This window comes from Zingiber officinale, chromosome 7B, assembly GCF_018446385.1.
Source record: "Zingiber officinale cultivar Zhangliang chromosome 7B, Zo_v1.1, whole genome shotgun sequence".
NCBI classification, from domain to species: Eukaryota; Viridiplantae; Streptophyta; class Magnoliopsida; order Zingiberales; family Zingiberaceae; genus Zingiber; species Zingiber officinale.
Window position 1 is genome coordinate 65840645 of NC_055999.1, and position 18338 is coordinate 65858982.

Genomic DNA, 18338 nt, shown 5'->3' on the forward strand with positions numbered 1-18338 from the left:
TATAAAGTAACTATTTAAATACTACAAATCATGGAGACATAACAAGTGCTAAAACTATTAAAGCTCACAATTTAACGCAAATTCTTTTTCTGAATTGACAGGATATTTTCCTCTATTTTCTCAATTGATTATTGTTTTAAAAGGGCAAATAAAAATAAAAATAAAAATAAAAATAAGAGGAATAGGCGCAACATGGAGCCACAAAAGGGGAGTCGTTTTGCGTTGCAAGAGAGAGAGCTCAACGGCTCAACCCCGCCCACTCCCGCTTCCTCTCCTCGCCAGCAGAGCCATCCCCTTCGCCGACCACCGCCGGACCTCCTACATCCTCCTCCGGAAGCTCCGGTTCACCTCCCTCTTCTCATCAGGTTTGCCTCCCTCTCCTCATCTCCGTAGCCTCGCGACAGTGGCGCTGCGCTCGCTTTCGCTGTCCGATAATCAGGCATTTAGTCGCCCTCTCGTCGACACCTAGCCCCCTTAGCTTTTCTCCCGGGTGATTGGCTTGGCTGCCGATGGTTGCCTGAGCGATCGAAGGTTTCGGCTTCTGGGGACTGTCGGGGACGAGTGGTGATTTTGATGTGGAAAGGGGCGTGTTTGGTCGAGCGTTGATGGAAGGTGAGAATACGTGTGATGATGTTTCTCCCGGTGGTCGTGGTTTGGTAGAGTCAGGCCACTCGGAATCGAGGTCCGCGAGTTCCAGGATGGAGAGGAAGGGGCGGAAGAGGAAGTCCTTGCCCTCGGGTGAGGTAGAGGTTGGTGGGTTCGATGAGGATGAGCGGCCGATTGGTTCCCTGTTCAATTTCAAAAAGAGTAGGGTTGCAAAAAAGGGTAAGCCCCCTTCAGGTGGAGCTAGGGCCGAAAACCCTAGGTGTGATGAACAGGTACATTTGGGTGAGATGGATGATACATTGGCTAGCTTTAGGAAGAGGATGAAGGTTCCAAAGAAGGGTAAAGTTGCTGGTGGCCTTGTATCTGAAGGTGTCAAGGATTCCCTTCCACTGGATGGGGCGAATTTGGACAAGATGGAGGATACAGTCAGTTGCCATGGGCAGACAAGAACTTCAGGAAATCCTGGACGTAGAAAATCAAGACATGCTTTAACTGATAAAGATGAGACAAAAAAGGTACCCCCGAAGCATGACAGCAATTATTCAGATGTGGGATTGGGAGATTCACTGTCTTCCTTTGTCAAGAGTGTTCAACCAGCCAAGAGGGTGAAGGGAACAACAACAACCTCATGCACTGATGATGGGATTAAGTTCAAAACCAACATGGTTTCTGCTGATGTTCTTCTGAGTTCTCCTTCTGTGAAACATGGTTTATCCTTAACTTCAGATGGTACCCAAGAAAAAGTTATTAAGAGGGGTCATTTATCCTTAATTTCAGATGGATCCCAAGAAAAAGCTAGTAAGAGAAGGGGTCGTTTATCCTTAATTTCAGATGGATCCCAAGAAAAAGCTAGTAAGAGAAGGAGTCGTTTATCCTTAACTTCAGATGGATCCCAAGAAAAAGTTATAAAGAGAAAGAGCTGTCGAAAGTCTGAATGTAGAACTCTTCCAGACTTGAAGATCAAAAACTTGTCCAAGGAGCTTTTGTGTGGGAACTCTGGTTCTGGAATGTTGGTTAAAGAACAGTCTTTTTCCTCGAGGAAAAGTATGTCTGGCTCATCTTTGCTTGATGAAGATATGGTGCCTACTCCACTGGCATCTAATGTGCCTGACTCAGGTAGAGCTTTCAAACAATCACTTTGCTGCTTGACTCGGGAAGCATCTTTTGTTTCAGTCCCGGCAATTGAGGGAGGTGCACATTTTGATAATCATGGTGGTTCTGATGGACAGGAACTATCTTTAGATGACTCAGCACCTTCTCTAAGTCAGGCCCAAACTCCTTACCAATCCTCCAATGAGAAGCTACCTGACCCGGAAAATGACAAGATAACCTCACAGGAGGGTAATGCTACCTCCCCTGTGTGCCTATCAAATTCTTTCAATGTTTTATCTGAGATTTGCAACGGGGCGAGGATTGTACAATGCCAGACCACAATTGAGTTTCCTTCAAACAATAACTTGTCTGAAAAAGTCGAAGAACCCAGCATTTTCCCTGGTGAAGCTATTCCTGTAGGTCCTGAAGAAATTTGTTCTCTTGGAAAGCCAAAGAAGGATCTTGTGAAGCCCTTACAGAGTGATATGTATTTCCACCGTTGCACTGGTAAATTATCCAGGGATGAAACACCGACACCAAATTCTGGCAATGGAAGATCCTTCTTTCATGGTTATAAAACATCTTCTGTGGCAAACTCTGGAGCTAATGTTGAACTTTTGTGTCCTCAAATTTCACTGAGAAGTCAACATCAAGAGCCCCAATTAAGGTTGCAAGAAACTCCGATCTTACATGATGCCTCCAAAGAACCATCTTCCATCATTAATAAAGTTCCCCTAACCATTGAGGATCCTGAAGCAGTGAATTTTGATGCTAAACTCAATCAGAGAGAAACCCATCAAAATGAACTACCAGTAATATCCAACAGAAGAACTCTAGACAACCAATCTACAATTTCCCATACAAAAATGCATAGGCATGGTGACATGGCATGTGAGGGTGATGTTGATTGGGACATCGTAATGCATGAACAAGGTTTTTTCACAAATATTCCCGCAGCTGATGAAAATCAATCTTTTAGACCAAAAGCTAAGTCATCTTTTTCAGTGGATGATGCTACTAATTTTGATTTGGTAGTGGTAGCTGCTGGCCTAAAGCCTCACGCTGTTAATCATATTGAGAAGATTAAATTCAGGGATGTCCTTAAGCGTAGAGGTGGTCTTCAAGAATATTTGGATTGCAGGTAAACTACCTTTTCGCTGAACCTGTAGAATGTAATTTTATATACTTGTTGACAAGGAGCTATCTACTTTTGCACTTTTAGCTTTTCTGCATATCCAATGTTCTTCTTTCTTCAGTTTTCCAGAATCCCTAAAATCATTTCTTTTAATGAAGGCATTTTTGCATTTTCCAATTTGAAATAGTTAGTGTGTTTTACTATGTTTTGCTTTTACTGCACTATTAAAATTTTCACTTATATTTGGTACTACAAAAATATAAAAGATGATTCATGATCTTTACAAGGTGTGCTTAACTTTTCTGTCGATTACTTTGTTAACTGAACAAGTATTTTTTACTTTGAATGGCAGGAATTTCATTTTAGGATGTTGGAGTAAAGATGTCAAGCACATACTCCCTCTTACGAGCTGTGGCATAAGTTATATTCCTTCAAAGGATGAACTGCCACGTCAAACCCTCATTCGTGAAATCTACATGTTTCTTGACCGTAATGTAAGTTACTTCATAGAAAGCATGTTGTTTTTTCCCTCATGGAAGCCATATGGGTCTTTTAAATCTTAGTTTTGATAGCTATCTTTCTGGTATTTTGCATCGCCATTCAATACCTGCAATGAGATCTTATTTATTTTCTGTCAATTTGCATAGCAAAGTCTAAGTGCATATCTGTGTATGTAAGGCTTTATGTTCCTGAACTTTTCACTTTCCTGGAGAGTAATTTTACTCCCTTATTTTGGACATCTTTTAAAATTACATGCACTTCTGGTGTTCTTTAGCTTCCTCGATATTCAACTTGTGAAGATCTGTTTTGATACTCTTCGATATGTTTTTCTTGTCTTGATTGAAACCATGCCTCTAGCACCATGAGTTTAGAAATCCAGCTGCTAATAACCTTTTTGCAGGGTTACATTAATGCAGGAATTGCTTCAGAGCAAGGCGAAGTGAAGCTTGGTAGTCTATCTTATCATGGAGTTACACAGGGGCTGCAAGAAGAGGGAGATTATATGGTGACAGATGGCTTGGACAAAGTTGCTAACAACTCGTATCAGGTTAAACTTCCAGAGAATACTACGGCGATGCCAAATAACAATCTCACTGAAGTTCAGAAAAACATGACCTTGGTCACAGGAAATAATGAAGGTAAGAGTTTCCTGCCACCTTGTGGCAGATTGGAACATTCTCTAAATGTTCAAGTGAACAGGCAGACTAAGATAGAGCAAGATGCAGTGCCAGCAGTTATTACATGTGATACAGAATGCTTCACGACTTCTATGGGAGGGAACATAGGGTGCTCAGAGTCAGAATGCAACTTAAGGAAAGTGATTGACAAATATACTTCACATGATGAAGGGACTAGGCATGGTGATGCTCGTAAAGAACACAATGCAGAAACTTGTAATGCTCCAATAGCTTGTCAACAAATTGACACCATTGATTGTGGATCAATAATTGATGTTTCCTCAAAGCACGAACTGGCTTTCTCTGATATAGATAGCATAGAAAAAATTAAGAATGGACATACTAATATTCATTTGACATCTATACATTCTTCAGATGCAGATGCTCGTGCTAAATCCAATCTAAATATTGGGAATAGGATAATTATTGTTGGAGCAGGGCCTTCTGGCATAACTGCAGCACGCCATTTGCATCGGCAGGGCTTTTGTGTGACAGTGCTTGAGGCTCGAGATAGAATTGGCGGTCGTGTATACACAGATTGCTCGTCACTTTCAGTTCCTGTTGATCTTGGTGCCAGCATCATCACTGGTGTAGAGGCTGATGTCGCTACTGAAAGAAGGCCAGATCCATCATCTTTAATTTGTAGTCAGTTGGGTCTTGAGTTGACTGTTTTAAACAGTGATTGCCCACTCTATGATATAGTCACGGGGGATAAAGTCCCAAGTGATTTAGATGAAGCATTGGAAACTGAATATAATAGTCTTCTTGATGACATGGAACTTCTTGTGGCACAACATCATGAGAGTGCAATGAACATGTCTCTTGAAGATGGACTGGAATATGCCATTATGTACCGGCGCATATCCAAGACAATATCTGATGTAGTCACAGAGTTTGATAAACCAAATTTAGTTAGTAATCCTACAAAGGTAGCTGCCCTTGTGAATTCTTCATCTTCTAGATCAACAGATTGTGTTGACAATGAACTTAAAATGAATATTTTGAGCCCCTTGGAGCGCAGAGTGATGAATTGGCACTTTGCACATTTGGAATATGGTTGTGCTGCACCACTCACGGATGTATCTCTGCCTCACTGGAATCAAGATGATGTGTACGGAGGATTTGGTGGCCCTCACTGTATGATTAAAGGAGGATACAACACAGTTGTAGAAAGTCTATGCATGGGACTTGATATTCAACTGAACCAAAATGTTTCAGAGATAATCTATGACACTAATGAAACAGATAGGGGCCTTCAAGATGAAAAAAAGGTTAAAGTAATTACCTCAAGTGGAAAGGAATTTGTAGGGGATGCAGCCTTGATCACTGTGCCACTTGGTTGCCTAAAGGCAGAGACTATAAAATTTTCTCCTGCCTTACCAGATTGGAAGCAAGCTTCTATACAGAGGCTTGGCTTTGGTGTGCTGAATAAAGTCATCTTGGAGTTCTCTACAGTTTTTTGGGATGATAATGTTGATTACTTTGGGGCCACTGCTGAAGAAACTAATCAAAGGGGGCAATGTTTTATGTTTTGGAATGTAAAGAAGACAGTTGGTGCACCTGTTCTTATAGCACTTGTTGTTGGAAAGTCAGCTAAGGATGGACAAACTTTTGGCAGCTCTGATCATGTTAACCATGCTTTGCTTGTTCTTCGTAAGCTTTTTGGTGAAGCAGCTGTACCAGATCCAGTTGCATCTGTTGTGACAAATTGGGGTATGGATCCATACAGTAGGGGTGCTTACTCTTATGTTGCTGTTGGAGCTTCCGGTGAGGACTATGATATTTTGGGAAGACCAGTTGCAAACTGTTTATTTTTTGCAGGTGAAGCAACCTGTAAAGAGCACCCTGATACTGTTGGTGGTGCTATGATGAGTGGTCTCCGAGAAGCAGTACGTATTATGGACATCTTAACCACTGGCAAAGATTACCTAGCAGAGGTAGAATTGATGGAAGCTATTCAAAGACAGTCTGACAGTGAATGGAATGAAGTAAAAGACTTATCAAAGCAACTTGATGCATGCAAACTAGGTGCAATATGCAAAAGCTCTTCAGACGGCAAGCATACAATGTCCACGAAGGATTCTGTATTACAGGACTTATTCTTTAGTGCAAAGACTACATCTGGACGGCTTCATTTGGCTAAAGAACTATTGCGTCTTCCTGTTGCATGTCTAAAATCTTTCACTGGGACTAAAGAAGGACTTGACACACTGAACACTTGGATCCTTGTAATTTTTTTTTTTTTGGATAAATTTTTATGAGCAACCTTCATGATTAATAAGTAAATGAACTCATTGCCCTCCTCTTCATGAAAACAGGATTCTTTGGGAAAAAATTCAGCTCAACTCTTGCGACACTGTGTTCGCTTGCTTGTACTTGTATCAACTGATTTAGTTGCTGTTCGTTTATCAGGTATTCTATTTTTCAAATGATATTTTGTTTCAGAACTGTGTCCTCCATGTTATTATTCATCCTCTTTCTTTTAGATTGAACTATCACTTATATTACATTCGGTTCCAACTTCTGAAGCTTTATTTGTTACATTAGTTATGTATCTTTCTAGAGCACATTTTATTCTTAGCTATTGCAGATTCAGATATATAATTTTTGTATGACATATTTCATATGACAATTCAGTGGGGTGTCAATAGGTCACGCCATGGCCAGGCAAGGCCTGGTGGGAACCATGCTAAGCTCTAATGCTACCCACAATATCGCCCCAGGTCCACCATGGACTCAGGATGTGTGCTTGTGCTAGCTCATGGGCCATGAATTTAGTAGTAAATATCATAAGATAAATATTTTTAAAAATAATGTTTCTAAATCTGAAATGTTAAACTAATATTCTATTAGATATATATATTTAAAAAATATGACTAATTTGATAGATTTTAAATTTTTAAAAAATATTTTAGGGATACAAATTGGTAACTTATAAATTCTTATTGGCCATGATAGGCTTGTGTCCAGGCTTATGAGAGCTGCTCCTTACATAACCCACACTCAGCCTGGCTTAGCTAGTTTGACACCTGTAGCATTGTATAATGATGATATATACGGCCAATTTATGCAAGTCTGTATTTTCCTTCTTTTTCCTCTGTTTTTTAATACTTGAAGGCAATATTCTCTGTTGGCATAACATTATGTGAGATTTACAAATCAGTGACATGAGCTAAGGTTGACGGAGACAAAATCTTTGTAAGATTTTTAGGTATCTTGGATCATTATTGAACAAGAAGGGGATATCGATGTTGATGTATTTTAATACCCTTTTATCATGAATTTATTTTGATATTTAACTGCAGTTATGTTCAATGAGCACTTATCTCTAATTAAGCATTGTTTAGCTAAAATGTTCTTTCTTTTATAGGAATAGGAAGAACCATTAAGGAGAAGGTTTGTGTGCATACTAGTCGTGATATTCGTTCTGTTGCAAGCCAACTTGTCAGGATGTGGATAGAAGTTTTCCGCAAGGAAAAGGCTATTAATGGCCTGAAGTTACTAAGGCAAGCAGCAGGATCGGAACTCTCCAAAGTAAGATCTAAGGATGGAAAGCCTCATCTGCGTGCAACTACTGAGACATCAGAAAGTAGATGCAATATGCAAGTTCGTTCATCTTCTGAAAGTCATTCACCATCTAAAGCAAACAATAGAAAGGCTGACATTGCTGCTACAAAGTTAGAACCATCATTGTGCATAAAATCTGATGTCAAATTATTGCATTCTGAGAGAATGGTGCCTGCAAAGAATAGTTTAGCTGTTTCTGAAGAAATTGCAACTTTTGCTGCCATAGAATCTGCACGAGCTGCTGCTCTGAAAGCTGCAAAGGTTTTCTGCTAAATTTTCAAGTCCAATAATTAAATTTTTATTTATGCGAGTTAATACTTCTTTGTGATGGAATGTGCTAAATTCAAAATTTGGTGTTTATTGTAGGCATATGCCTCTTCAGAAGCAGAGGTCACCACACTGCGTGAGCTTCCAAAGATACCATCTTTCCATAAATTTGCAAGGCGTGAACACTCTGTGCAAATTGATGAATTGGATGTTAGAAGGAGGCAGTCTGATGGCAATTTTATAAGGCAAGATTGTGCGTCAGAAATAGATTCAAGAAACTGCAGAGTTAGGGATTGGTCTGTTGATTTTAATGGTGCATGTGGTAATATGGATAACTCAAAATTGTCTGGTGATAACTACACTCATTCTAGCTATTCAAATGAAGTAGCATATGCATCAAATGCAAGGGAACATTCTGGAGAAAGTGTAGCAATAGATAGCAGAATGACTAGAGCATGGGTTGATACGGATACGGCTGGTAGTGGAGGCGTCAAGGATTCTGTTGCCATAGAGAGATGGCAGTCACAGGCAATGGATGCAGATGTGGATTTTTACAACAGTATTCATATAAGAGATGAGGAAGAGTTCGACAAGGTAGTGTTACCAGATGTAAGAAACCAGTGTCACAGTGGGGATGGTGCTGCCCTAGAATATGAAGAAAACAAATCATTGTTTGAAAAAAAAGTAAGAGGAGCCCACTATATTAAACAGGGGGTTGTGGACTTTGTGGCTTCCTTATTGATGCCTTTATACAGAACTAGGAAGATTGACAGAGAAGGATACAAAGTCATAATGAAGAAAGCTGCAACCAAGGCAAATCCTTATTCTTTCTTTTAAGTTGCAAACACAGTACAATTCATTTGTTTTTGGCTTCCTGCTTGTTTAGCTGGAGATAAATGAAGAGTTTTTTTTTTTCATCTTCTCAATTATTTTGATTTGTCTGTGTTCCAGAACATCTCTCTCTCTTGTTTATTTTCCATGATCCAAATATTGGATCCAGCGTATATTTGATATGTTAAGATACCGATCTCATTTTAATTTCATCTTGATAGTTTGATATATGAATTAGCTTTTATAAATTTATAGTTTATAAAAATTAATTCTTATATTCCTTTGCTTTGACTTTGGCAGGTAATGGAACAATGTACAGAGAGAGAAAAAACTATGGCTATGTATGATTTTCTTGATTTTAGACGGAAGAACAAGGTTGGTTCCATTTCTCATATAATAACTATATCCACCTACTCATGCAAAAAATCTTTGTAAAATGCTAAAGATTTGACATATATTTAGCAACTTTGGGAGTTTGATCGATTTCTTTACCTAGTCATGCTCTTATCTTTTTGATTTGTTATCTTTAGTGTACTCTCGTGTTTTGCATCATATATGTATCTGCCAATGTGTCAGTAACATTTCATCTCCAGATGAAGTACTTTAATTTTTTTAGGATTTACCATTTTTGTGTTTTCACTATCTACTGTTTTTGTTGTTGTTGCAGATTAGATCTTTTGTGGACAAATTGATTGAAAGACACTTGACTATGAATCATAGTGGAAAGTTGTGATGTGGCCAGGGAATGCCTCAGAATTTGGACATACTCAAAGTGCCGTTGTGTAATTGATGCAAGTCATACATGATTTATGGATTTGATTGCAGTGTGGATATAATCAGAAATGAAGACAACATCAGTTTGGGTCAGCTATGTTGAATGCTTGTGATGTTCAATATCAAGCTAAATGAAGATATCTTGACTGGTTTTATGGGCCACCTGCTGCCATATGAATGCACCTTCAAGACTTGTCCTTGAGGACTCTAATGCAATTTCTTCCTTCAAGTTTGGCTTCTCAGAATGAAATGCGAAGGTGATAGATAGGTCATAGTGTTTGAGAGCATGGATAATCATGGTATTTTGTGCAGTATGTTAGGAAACTGAGTTCTGACAAATATTTTGTAGTATTATGTCTACATGATGTAGTTTTTACTGCTATCGTCCCATTCAACAAATTACAGTCTCAAGTCACAGAGTTTCCTTATTCTTTTGATCAAGGATTCATAGATGAGTGCAGACTTTTACTGTTTTTTCTTGCTGTACAGTTATGAATTCATATTGCTGATACCCTTTGTAACCTTTCACCAAGAAAATTAACACTTTATTTTGATGACAGTATTTCTCAATTTTTGTTGGTGTTTCCTTAAACGGCATGTTTACTTGTAGAACCTTATTTTCTATTTGTTAGGTGGTTGTGATAATATTGTCAGTTGCATGTAGTGAGGATTCCACCCCGAACGCTCATGGTCCACATGCACTATAATTAATGGTCTCTGAATGAGTCACCTTATCATTCATTTGGCATGTCACCATAACATCCTACACTGCATAAACTTAATCAACAATACTCTATAGTTGCGCCAACGTGCTATCACATCTGTCTTGTGATCATAGTTGGAAGATATTATTGATTATTATTTAGTTTTTGCATAATTGCTAATTGATGCAGTTGGATAGTTGATCGTAGAACTTTGATTAGTCATCTAAACTTATATTCAACAGCCTATTAATCAATAAATCCTCAAGGCCCGGGTAAATCATAGTCAAGTACCATGATTAGGTTCAATTTCATTTTCTCCCATGTCACTTATAAAAGAAAAATGCAGTCTTCCAGTCTATTGTGCTTGTATCCATTTTTCTTTCTCATGTGTTGATCCTGCAAGGCTGCAACACATATCAATGAAACCATATCAGTTAGCTCGTGTATAGCTGATTTGAATTGTCATGAGTACCACAATTAGGTCCAATTTCATTTTCTTGTCATTCATAAAAGAAAAACACAATCCTTGCAATATATTGCCTTTGTATCCATTCTTCTGTACCATGCGTTGATCCTACAACACATATCTTGAAAAACCGTATCAGTGAGCTCATACATTGCTGATTTGAAATTTCATGACTTAAGATTGTGATGATCTGTTGCTGTATATTGCATGAGAATTGAAGCAGATTTGGTGCAATTGAAGCACTCTGTTGGTTAACGAGACTAACATGTCTTATGTGACATTGATTTTTATGTGCCACACATCAATATTCATGGAGCACTAGCAATGATCTATACAACATTTGATGTGTTTTTTAGTTTCTGAGAAAAGCTTCGTGATATGCTATAAAACATGAAAAACAAGAGAATTCCTGTCATATTTCTTCTATTTGGACAATCTTTGTGAATCATTTTCCGTTGTACTTATAAAGGTTTGATTTTGTGGCGTTGACAGTTTCTCATTTACCTTCTTAATTTGGTATCAATTCCTCTTTTTAAAGTTCTTGATAATTGAAACATACATCCCCTCGGGGCGGTGCGGTGGTTGAGGCATGGGGTGTTGCCACATGAGGTTTTGGGGTCAAAACTTGACGCATCTGAGCATGCCTTCCCTCATGCCTTGGCCACTTGTATTAATAACTAGTAGCTACTCGTGATTTACCTCCTTCGTGTTGGCCTAAGGATGGGTTGGCGGGGGGGCGCTGGGGGCGCTGGGGGCAAGCGAATCGCCTTTTGCCACTTGATAATTGAAACATACATCTTCCAAGATCATGCTTTTGAGAGCAACTTCTCAGTCTATACTATATTTGTTTCAGTTTCATTGCTTCAGTTGTCCAAAGTTGGTGATTCTTCAACATATTTGTAATAGAGGTATTTGACATGTGTGTTGATGTGAGGTTAATTTCATTATAATTTTCCTGTCATCTAAACCTTTGTAAATGATTTTTCATTTGACTAAATTATTGGTTTTAAGTGCATCATCATCATATTTTTACTTCTGTTTTATTATATTTTAACAATTTATCATTGCTCTGGGATAATATATGGTTACAAGAAAGTTTTTTGATTTGTCTAATAGAATAAGTTGTATTAGTTGATACTGACTTAAACTTCTTGAAGTTGTTTTGTCATAAGCAATTTGTAATTCGACTTCTTTACACAGTTTAACTAATACTGTCACATGCACATGTATCAGTGTTAGGCTGCCATTGTGTGCTTGTGTGAATGTTGAAAGAACTCAAAACTTCACAGTTACATCTCTGTTGGTTTTTGTAGGCACTAAAGTAAGCATTTTTATAAGCTACGAATGCGAATCACACTTTTGATTGTTTGTTACTAGAAAAATCCAGGTTTTGTAAATTATATTTTTCATCTGGGTTGCATGTGACATGTTAATATATATCATCTTTTTTTTATAAGATGTCTATGTTACACCATGTAATTTCACATTTTTTTTTTTCAAAATTGCTTCATAGTGTATAATATTGTGAACTATATGAGTCTCCAATATCTTCCTTCTAGAAACTCCCTTTGTACATATTTTGCTATTTTTTATGGCTGAGAGCCTGCCATTGTGTTTTAGTTCATATTACTGGACATTTATTCCATATGGCCTTCGTCTGCTCAGTAACTGGTGAAATAGTATATTTTTTGAAACAATGAGGCAACTAAACCTGTGTACCACAGATATGGACTCCATAGAGCAATTGTTAGTACGACAAGAAGTGAGTATACAAAGCATTGGGCTGCGATTAATGATATATACTGTATCATTACTGTTTTGGTATGACAATGGAGTGTCTCAGTCACTCAGGATACTTGGTGCTTATATATCAGAGTAAACTACAGAGGCTGCTCCCTGATTGGAGTACAGGAATCAGTAAGTCTTCCTCTCCTTGCCTGTTGTGATTACTTCTGAATCCTCATTTTGATGCTTATTTATACCATTACTTTCTCCACTATGGATGGTTGTTGCATTGCTCAAATTAGAGGTCTGGTATTTGGGTGATCACAACTTTGAAATCCTTAAAGTTGGAAATCAATCAGCACTTTATGGGAGTTTGCCTTAAATATATACCTGACTTAGGATTTTATCTGCATCATCTCATTTCCAACAAATGCCTCGGGCATTGTCATCATGGACATTGTAAGGTTTGATATACTTTAGAGAATATTTCATATACACTAATGGTGCTGTGAGTTATGTGCATTTTTTTTTTCTTTGACACCTTTGATATAGATGTGAGAGGCTCTGGATGATGTATCTGCTTGGCTTTTTTTGGTGCTAGACAGAAGCTTAACTTTATTTCTAAGGCTATTAACTAATCATGTTGTTCATCCATGATGTATTGAGTCAAAATTTAACCTATCTCTCTAGGCTATTAAATATATAGGTCAGAGCAATGCATTACAGAGTATATTTTAGCTGAAGCATTTGGGATATTGGATATGTTAATTTCTCTAGTGGAAGAAATCAATGGAAGTAACATTTGTTTCTTTGAGTAGAAAACTTGGTTGGAGGGAAGGCATAGTTTTGGTTCCAGGTTTGTTTCACTAAATGCTAGTACAGGAAGTCTTAACTAGTTACATTCTGACTATGGGAAGCTCAGGAGCCTTTTTTTCTTCCTATGTTCTCAATGAACATAGTATATTTGTCCATGTACTTCGACGTATTTATAACAAAAGCACCGATATCTTTTGTTGGAATCCAACATGCTGGGAAAAGGTGTACTTTCTTGGTCTGGTTCACACAAACTTAATATCGCACCTTGCTTGGACCTTATTAATCACATAACCTTTGTTGTGATTATAAAACTTGAAGAAATAGTTGATACCTTGTGACACTTATGGTCTACCATTTGCAGCGCTGTGTACGCTCCATGTTCTTGTTTTCTATCTGTTATTAGGTTAAGGTAATTGAACTAATCTTGGCAAAAGCTTAAATCTATCAAATGTGGAGATCAGCTGCTATAAATTCTCTATGCCTCTCATATGCAACACTAGAGACAAATGACCAAAGCTTGGGTAATTTAATTTCCGAACAATGTCTTGGTCTTTGTTGTTTGCGTTGAGTTGCTGTTCAATCATTATATAAACAGTTAACAAGTAATCTTTTGTTTTTGACATCAAATATCAGCTTCAAGTAGCAATATGCCTGTGGAATGACATGATAAGTGGGCATATGGATAGAATAGACAGGAAGTGAACATTTTTTGTATCTTGATTTTATGGTTAATCTTTATTACATGCCTAGTAATTAGTGAAATCCATTATTTAAATCAAGATGCAGTTCTAAAGAAAAAAAAATGAAAATTTCAATGTGCCCTATATGACAAGAAACATTATGTTAATTTTTTTTTTTTTTTTCATTTCTTTACTATTTAACTATCAGTGCATGCGGTATGGTACAGTACAACAAAGAATATGTATTGGTTCGTCAAATCCTGCTAGTTTGATCTCTGATATGACTTTCTATTACTTTCTTATTGAAGTGAACAGCAAATTAAGTTTCAGTCTGTTTAATTAATTTTTAATTTTTATTCATATATAGCAATGGTTTACAATTTGAAGTTACAAATATTGATTTTGGTTTAAATAGAACTGAAGGGCCTTGGTTTGTTAAGAATGTAAAATATGTTTTGTTTTATTTTGTTTGGTTCAGTTTTTGTTTTTCTGCTTGGTGGATATTCATTCTTGTTATAATGATTTGAAGTTAGCAAAGCAAGCAACACGATCAGAACTATTCAAAGTCAGATCTAAGGATGGAAAGCCCTATCTTCATTCCACTACAGGAAAAAAAAAAGGCAGCCCGGTGCACGAAACTCTCGTCATGCGGGGTCCCGAGAAAGGATCCATTGTACGTAGTCTTATCTTGTTTTTTGCAAGAGGCTGTTTCCAGGATTCGAACTCATGATCTTTTGATTATTCCACTATAGAGACATCAGAAAATAGATACAAAATACAAGTTTATCTAGAAGTCATTTGGCATCTAAATCAAACAGAATGGCCGACATTGCAACCGCAAAATTAGAACCAACAGTGGGTCAAGTTCTGATCTCCATTCATTGCATTCCTATAGAATAGTGCCTGCAAAAAACACTTAACTTAAGCTGCATCTGACGAATGAGCTCCGATTTTGCTGATCTGTAGTAGCTGTACGAGTTGCTACTCTGAAAGTTGCAAAGATTTCCAGCTAAATTTTCTTTAGTCCACTAATTCAAATTTTGAGTATGCTTGTTAATACTTCTTTGCTCGATGCAATGTACTAAATTCAGGTTTTGATGGTTTGCTGTAGGCAAAGCAACTAGGCCACCTCTTTTTGGGAGCTTCCAAAGATCCATCTTTCCATAAACTTTGAAGGTGAGAATACTGCAATTCTATGAATTGGATGCAAAAGAAGGCAGGCAAGAATGTGTATCAGAAATAGATCCAAGAAACTGCATGGTAAGAGATAGGTCTATCGATACTAGCATTTCTTGTGAAGATTTATATGATTCAAAAGTGCTCAGTGCAGAAATACAAATGAAGTAGCTTCAAGTGCAAGTGGCAGTCACTGGCCATGGATACTAATATGCTAATTTCTACAGAAGATTCATATAGAGATGAGGAAGAGTGTCACACTGGTTTGAAGATTAAATTGTTTTTGAAAGATCAAGGAGGGTCAAATATACAATAATGCCCGATTTGAAGGTAGGGCTCCGACGTGCATGATGATGCGGAGCAATCAAGTAATGGTGGTGCTCGTGTGTATGCCATTGTGCAGGCTCATGATTGTTGTGTCAACTATGATTTTAATCACAATTTTTTAGTTAATCATAATCTCTTCTTTTACTTAGTTGTCATGTCAATTAATTATGTTAAGGTCACTTATTTTTTTCTTCTTTAATAATAATAATAATAATAATAATAATAATAATAATAAGTTATTGTGTATTCATAGTCAATTTTGTTTATTTAGTGGGAGAATTACTTCTCTCAATCCTTCATTTTCTCCATTCAATTAATTTTGAATTGTCAATGTCATTATGGATGGTCAATGAGAAAGTCAGAGTTATATCTATTGAGAAAATTTTTTAAGAGATATGTTTAAGATGATATGAATATGTACTTAGATATCAATAAATATTTCAGTTAGGCGATGTGAAACTATGTTAAATATACATATCAAATGAAAAATAAGAAGATAAGAAAAAACTTAGTTAATAATAATAAAATAAGATAAAATTTATTTAAGTATCAATGATATAATAGGAGATAGAGCTCTGATCTTGTCTGAAAGCGCGAAGTTGGAAAGTTGAGAGGTGGCGGCTTCACTTACTGGACGTGGACTTCGCTCCACTTTGCAAAATAGAAGATGTCAGTGTTGGGTCAGGGAAGAGGTCTCCGTTATTGATCCTTCGATACTCAAGTCAGTCACTGGAACGTGGAGAAAAGCGGAGCAACAGTAGAACTCAAGAATAACGTGTACATCTGTCGGTGATAGACTCCCCTTTATATAGAGCCCTGGTGGGTAGTTCGCGTGGTTCTCGAGGTATGAGCACATTCTCCCATGTGTTCCATGAAAGAGTCTTGTCAGGAAATTACCTTTGACACCATACCTTAACAGGACATGCATATCCCTGACGCGACAGTAAAAGCTTCTGCCGTACGATCCGTCCGCCTGTCAACCATGCCTCGTGTCAGCGATACTATCTCCCAAAAGGATGTCGAAAGATACTGCTCGACTAGGACTCCGCTCCGTCTATGGCTAGGTCCCGTTACTTGGCCGAGCGAGGTAGCCGCTCGACCGGGACTCCTCCGCTCTGTCGGTCTCTGTGGTTCTTTTATACGGTGACTGTGCAGTAACATTTCCTCCCCCGTTCAGACCAGCTATGTGGTCTCCCTCGACGTCCTGCTACTCCGTATTGAGCGTCAGTTGTCTTGTGTATCATCCCGAGCCGGAATGAGGGTCGCGGCTTGGACCCATCTCTTGCCGGTCGGGGCTCGACCGCCCAACCTGTCATTGCAATTCTCCACCGTTTAGCCCTTTGACACCCAGGAGTTGACCACCTTGACTTTGACCTCCACCCTGGCAGTTGACCTCTTGCCAGGTAGGTCTCCCTCCATCGTCGCATCACACAGGCCTCCCCCTCAAGTCTAGTCGAAGGAGGCTGCAAGTCCGCACTACAACAAAAACATTAAAAGACAACGGTTAAAAACCGTTGTCGTAGGCCCTTTAAAACCGTTGTAATTGGCAGTGTTGTTAAATGTGCGGTAAAAGACAACGGTTTAAAACCGTTATCTTTGACCACATTAGACAACAGTCATGCAACGGATTTAAAGTGTTGTCTTTTAATACCAAAGACAACAGTTCTGCAACAGTATAAAACCGTTGTAATTGTCAGTTTTGTAATAATTTTGATCGCAGATATGCTTTTGACAACAAATACACTCTTGTCTTTCTTCAAAATTTAGTTTAAAACCATTGTCTTTGCATACTTTTCACAACGGTTAAAAAATCATTGTCTATATTGATTAGAAAATGCATCGCAAATAGATAAAAGAATTTTTTTGCACACAAACTGGTACAACATATATACATTCACAAAAATCATTTTCAACATATATACATTCAGTTGTCTTTAATACATCTCTTGTCTCAACCAAAAAATGGTACAACCTATATGTACATTCACTTAAGTTAAGTTTATAAACTTCTACAATTACTACAAGCTATCCAAACATGACCACAAGTAGTATCCAATCATAACAACCACAAAAGATGAGACCACAAAATTAAGTTTATCAGACCACAACCATGAAAATTAACTTGTCCTTTTCTGAATAGATCAAGTCAAGATTGTGCAACAATTTTCATGTACTGGTCCTTTTTCTACATACAGAATTTCATAGACTTAGCTTGCAAACCCAGCTTTCTCCTTTTTTCTGAAAATAAAATATAGTTAAAGTCATAGAAAAAGTAGAAATATGCATGTATAAACTGATAAATATTGCAAACTGATAATTGAAATGGATAATCTAATAAACCACTACAAACTAAAGTGATAATTGAAACAAACAAGCCCCAAAAGTAGAAAACCAAATTATAAACTTCTTGCAGCTTTGCATCTTTTGCACAGTAGAAACCAAATTGTGAAGTACATAAATCTGGACCTTCTGAAATGTTGAAGTAAAAGAATAGCCAAATAAGCACGAGAAATGTTGCCGCTTCACATTTTCATGACTAGTCAAGCAAGTGAGCACGAAAAAAGTTGATGAATATATAAACTTAACATTATATCTTAAACCATGTATTATGTGAAAGCAGCTAGAATAGCTAACAACAGCAACAGAAAGAAGGAATCATAGAGGAAGTCATGTACCTTATGTCTCAACATTACAGCAGCAACACTCTAGTAAGATCTCAAAGCTTAAGGATGTGTAGTTTGCATAAAAACCACAAAGCAGTATATGAAACTAGTTTCAACATTATTTCTATAAAAAAGGAAGAACAAACTAATCCATTAAACCATCTAAATTGTTAATCACTTTATGCAATCCAGAATATGATTTTCTAAACTGATAATCACTACCACCTAAACTTACAATCACTACAAACTTAATTAACTGATAATCTGACAAGTGTGTTAGTCCTATAGAAATGTGTTTACCAGCAAATGATATATATGTTTGAACATCTCA

The 18338-nt window shown here is 37.5% G+C and overlaps 1 protein-coding gene and 1 long non-coding RNA gene across 3 annotated transcripts; both read left to right on the forward strand.

Moving 5' to 3' along the window:
• The first annotated feature begins 199 nt into the window (after positions 1-199).
• LOC122005916 (lysine-specific histone demethylase 1 homolog 3-like) lies at positions 200-10009 on the forward strand. The gene is made up of 8 exons (XM_042561164.1): positions 200-2839; positions 3186-3327; positions 3735-6239; positions 6330-6423; positions 7382-7839; positions 7945-8658; positions 8977-9051; positions 9344-10009. Exons 1-8 carry the CDS (start codon positions 606-608, stop codon positions 9407-9409), a joined length of 6288 nt encoding a protein of 2095 aa, XP_042417098.1. The 5' UTR covers positions 200-605; the 3' UTR covers positions 9410-10009.
• A 1377-nt stretch (positions 10010-11386) lies between these two features.
• LOC122005917 lies at positions 11387-15514 on the forward strand. 2 transcript variants are annotated; one of them, XR_006118576.1, is made up of 3 exons: positions 11387-14514; positions 14953-15101; positions 15172-15514. It is a non-coding gene; the product is annotated as an uncharacterized LOC122005917 (long non-coding RNA). The 2 variants fall into 2 exon arrangements; XR_006118577.1 differs by having other exon boundaries at positions 11387-12537; positions 14371-15101.
• Positions 15515-18338: the final 2824 nt, after the last annotated feature.

Coding starts and splice junctions, on each gene's coding strand:
- LOC122005916 (XM_042561164.1), top strand. CDS start 606: ATGGAAGGTGAGAATACGTGTGATGATGTTTCTCCCGGTGGTCGTGGT. Junction 7,840..7,944: donor CTGCTCTGAAAGCTGCAAAG/GTTTTCTGCTAA, acceptor TGTTTATTGTAG/GCATATGCCTCTTCAGAAGC. Junction 9,052..9,343: donor ATTTTAGACGGAAGAACAAG/GTTGGTTCCATT, acceptor TTGTTGTTGCAG/ATTAGATCTTTTGTGGACAA.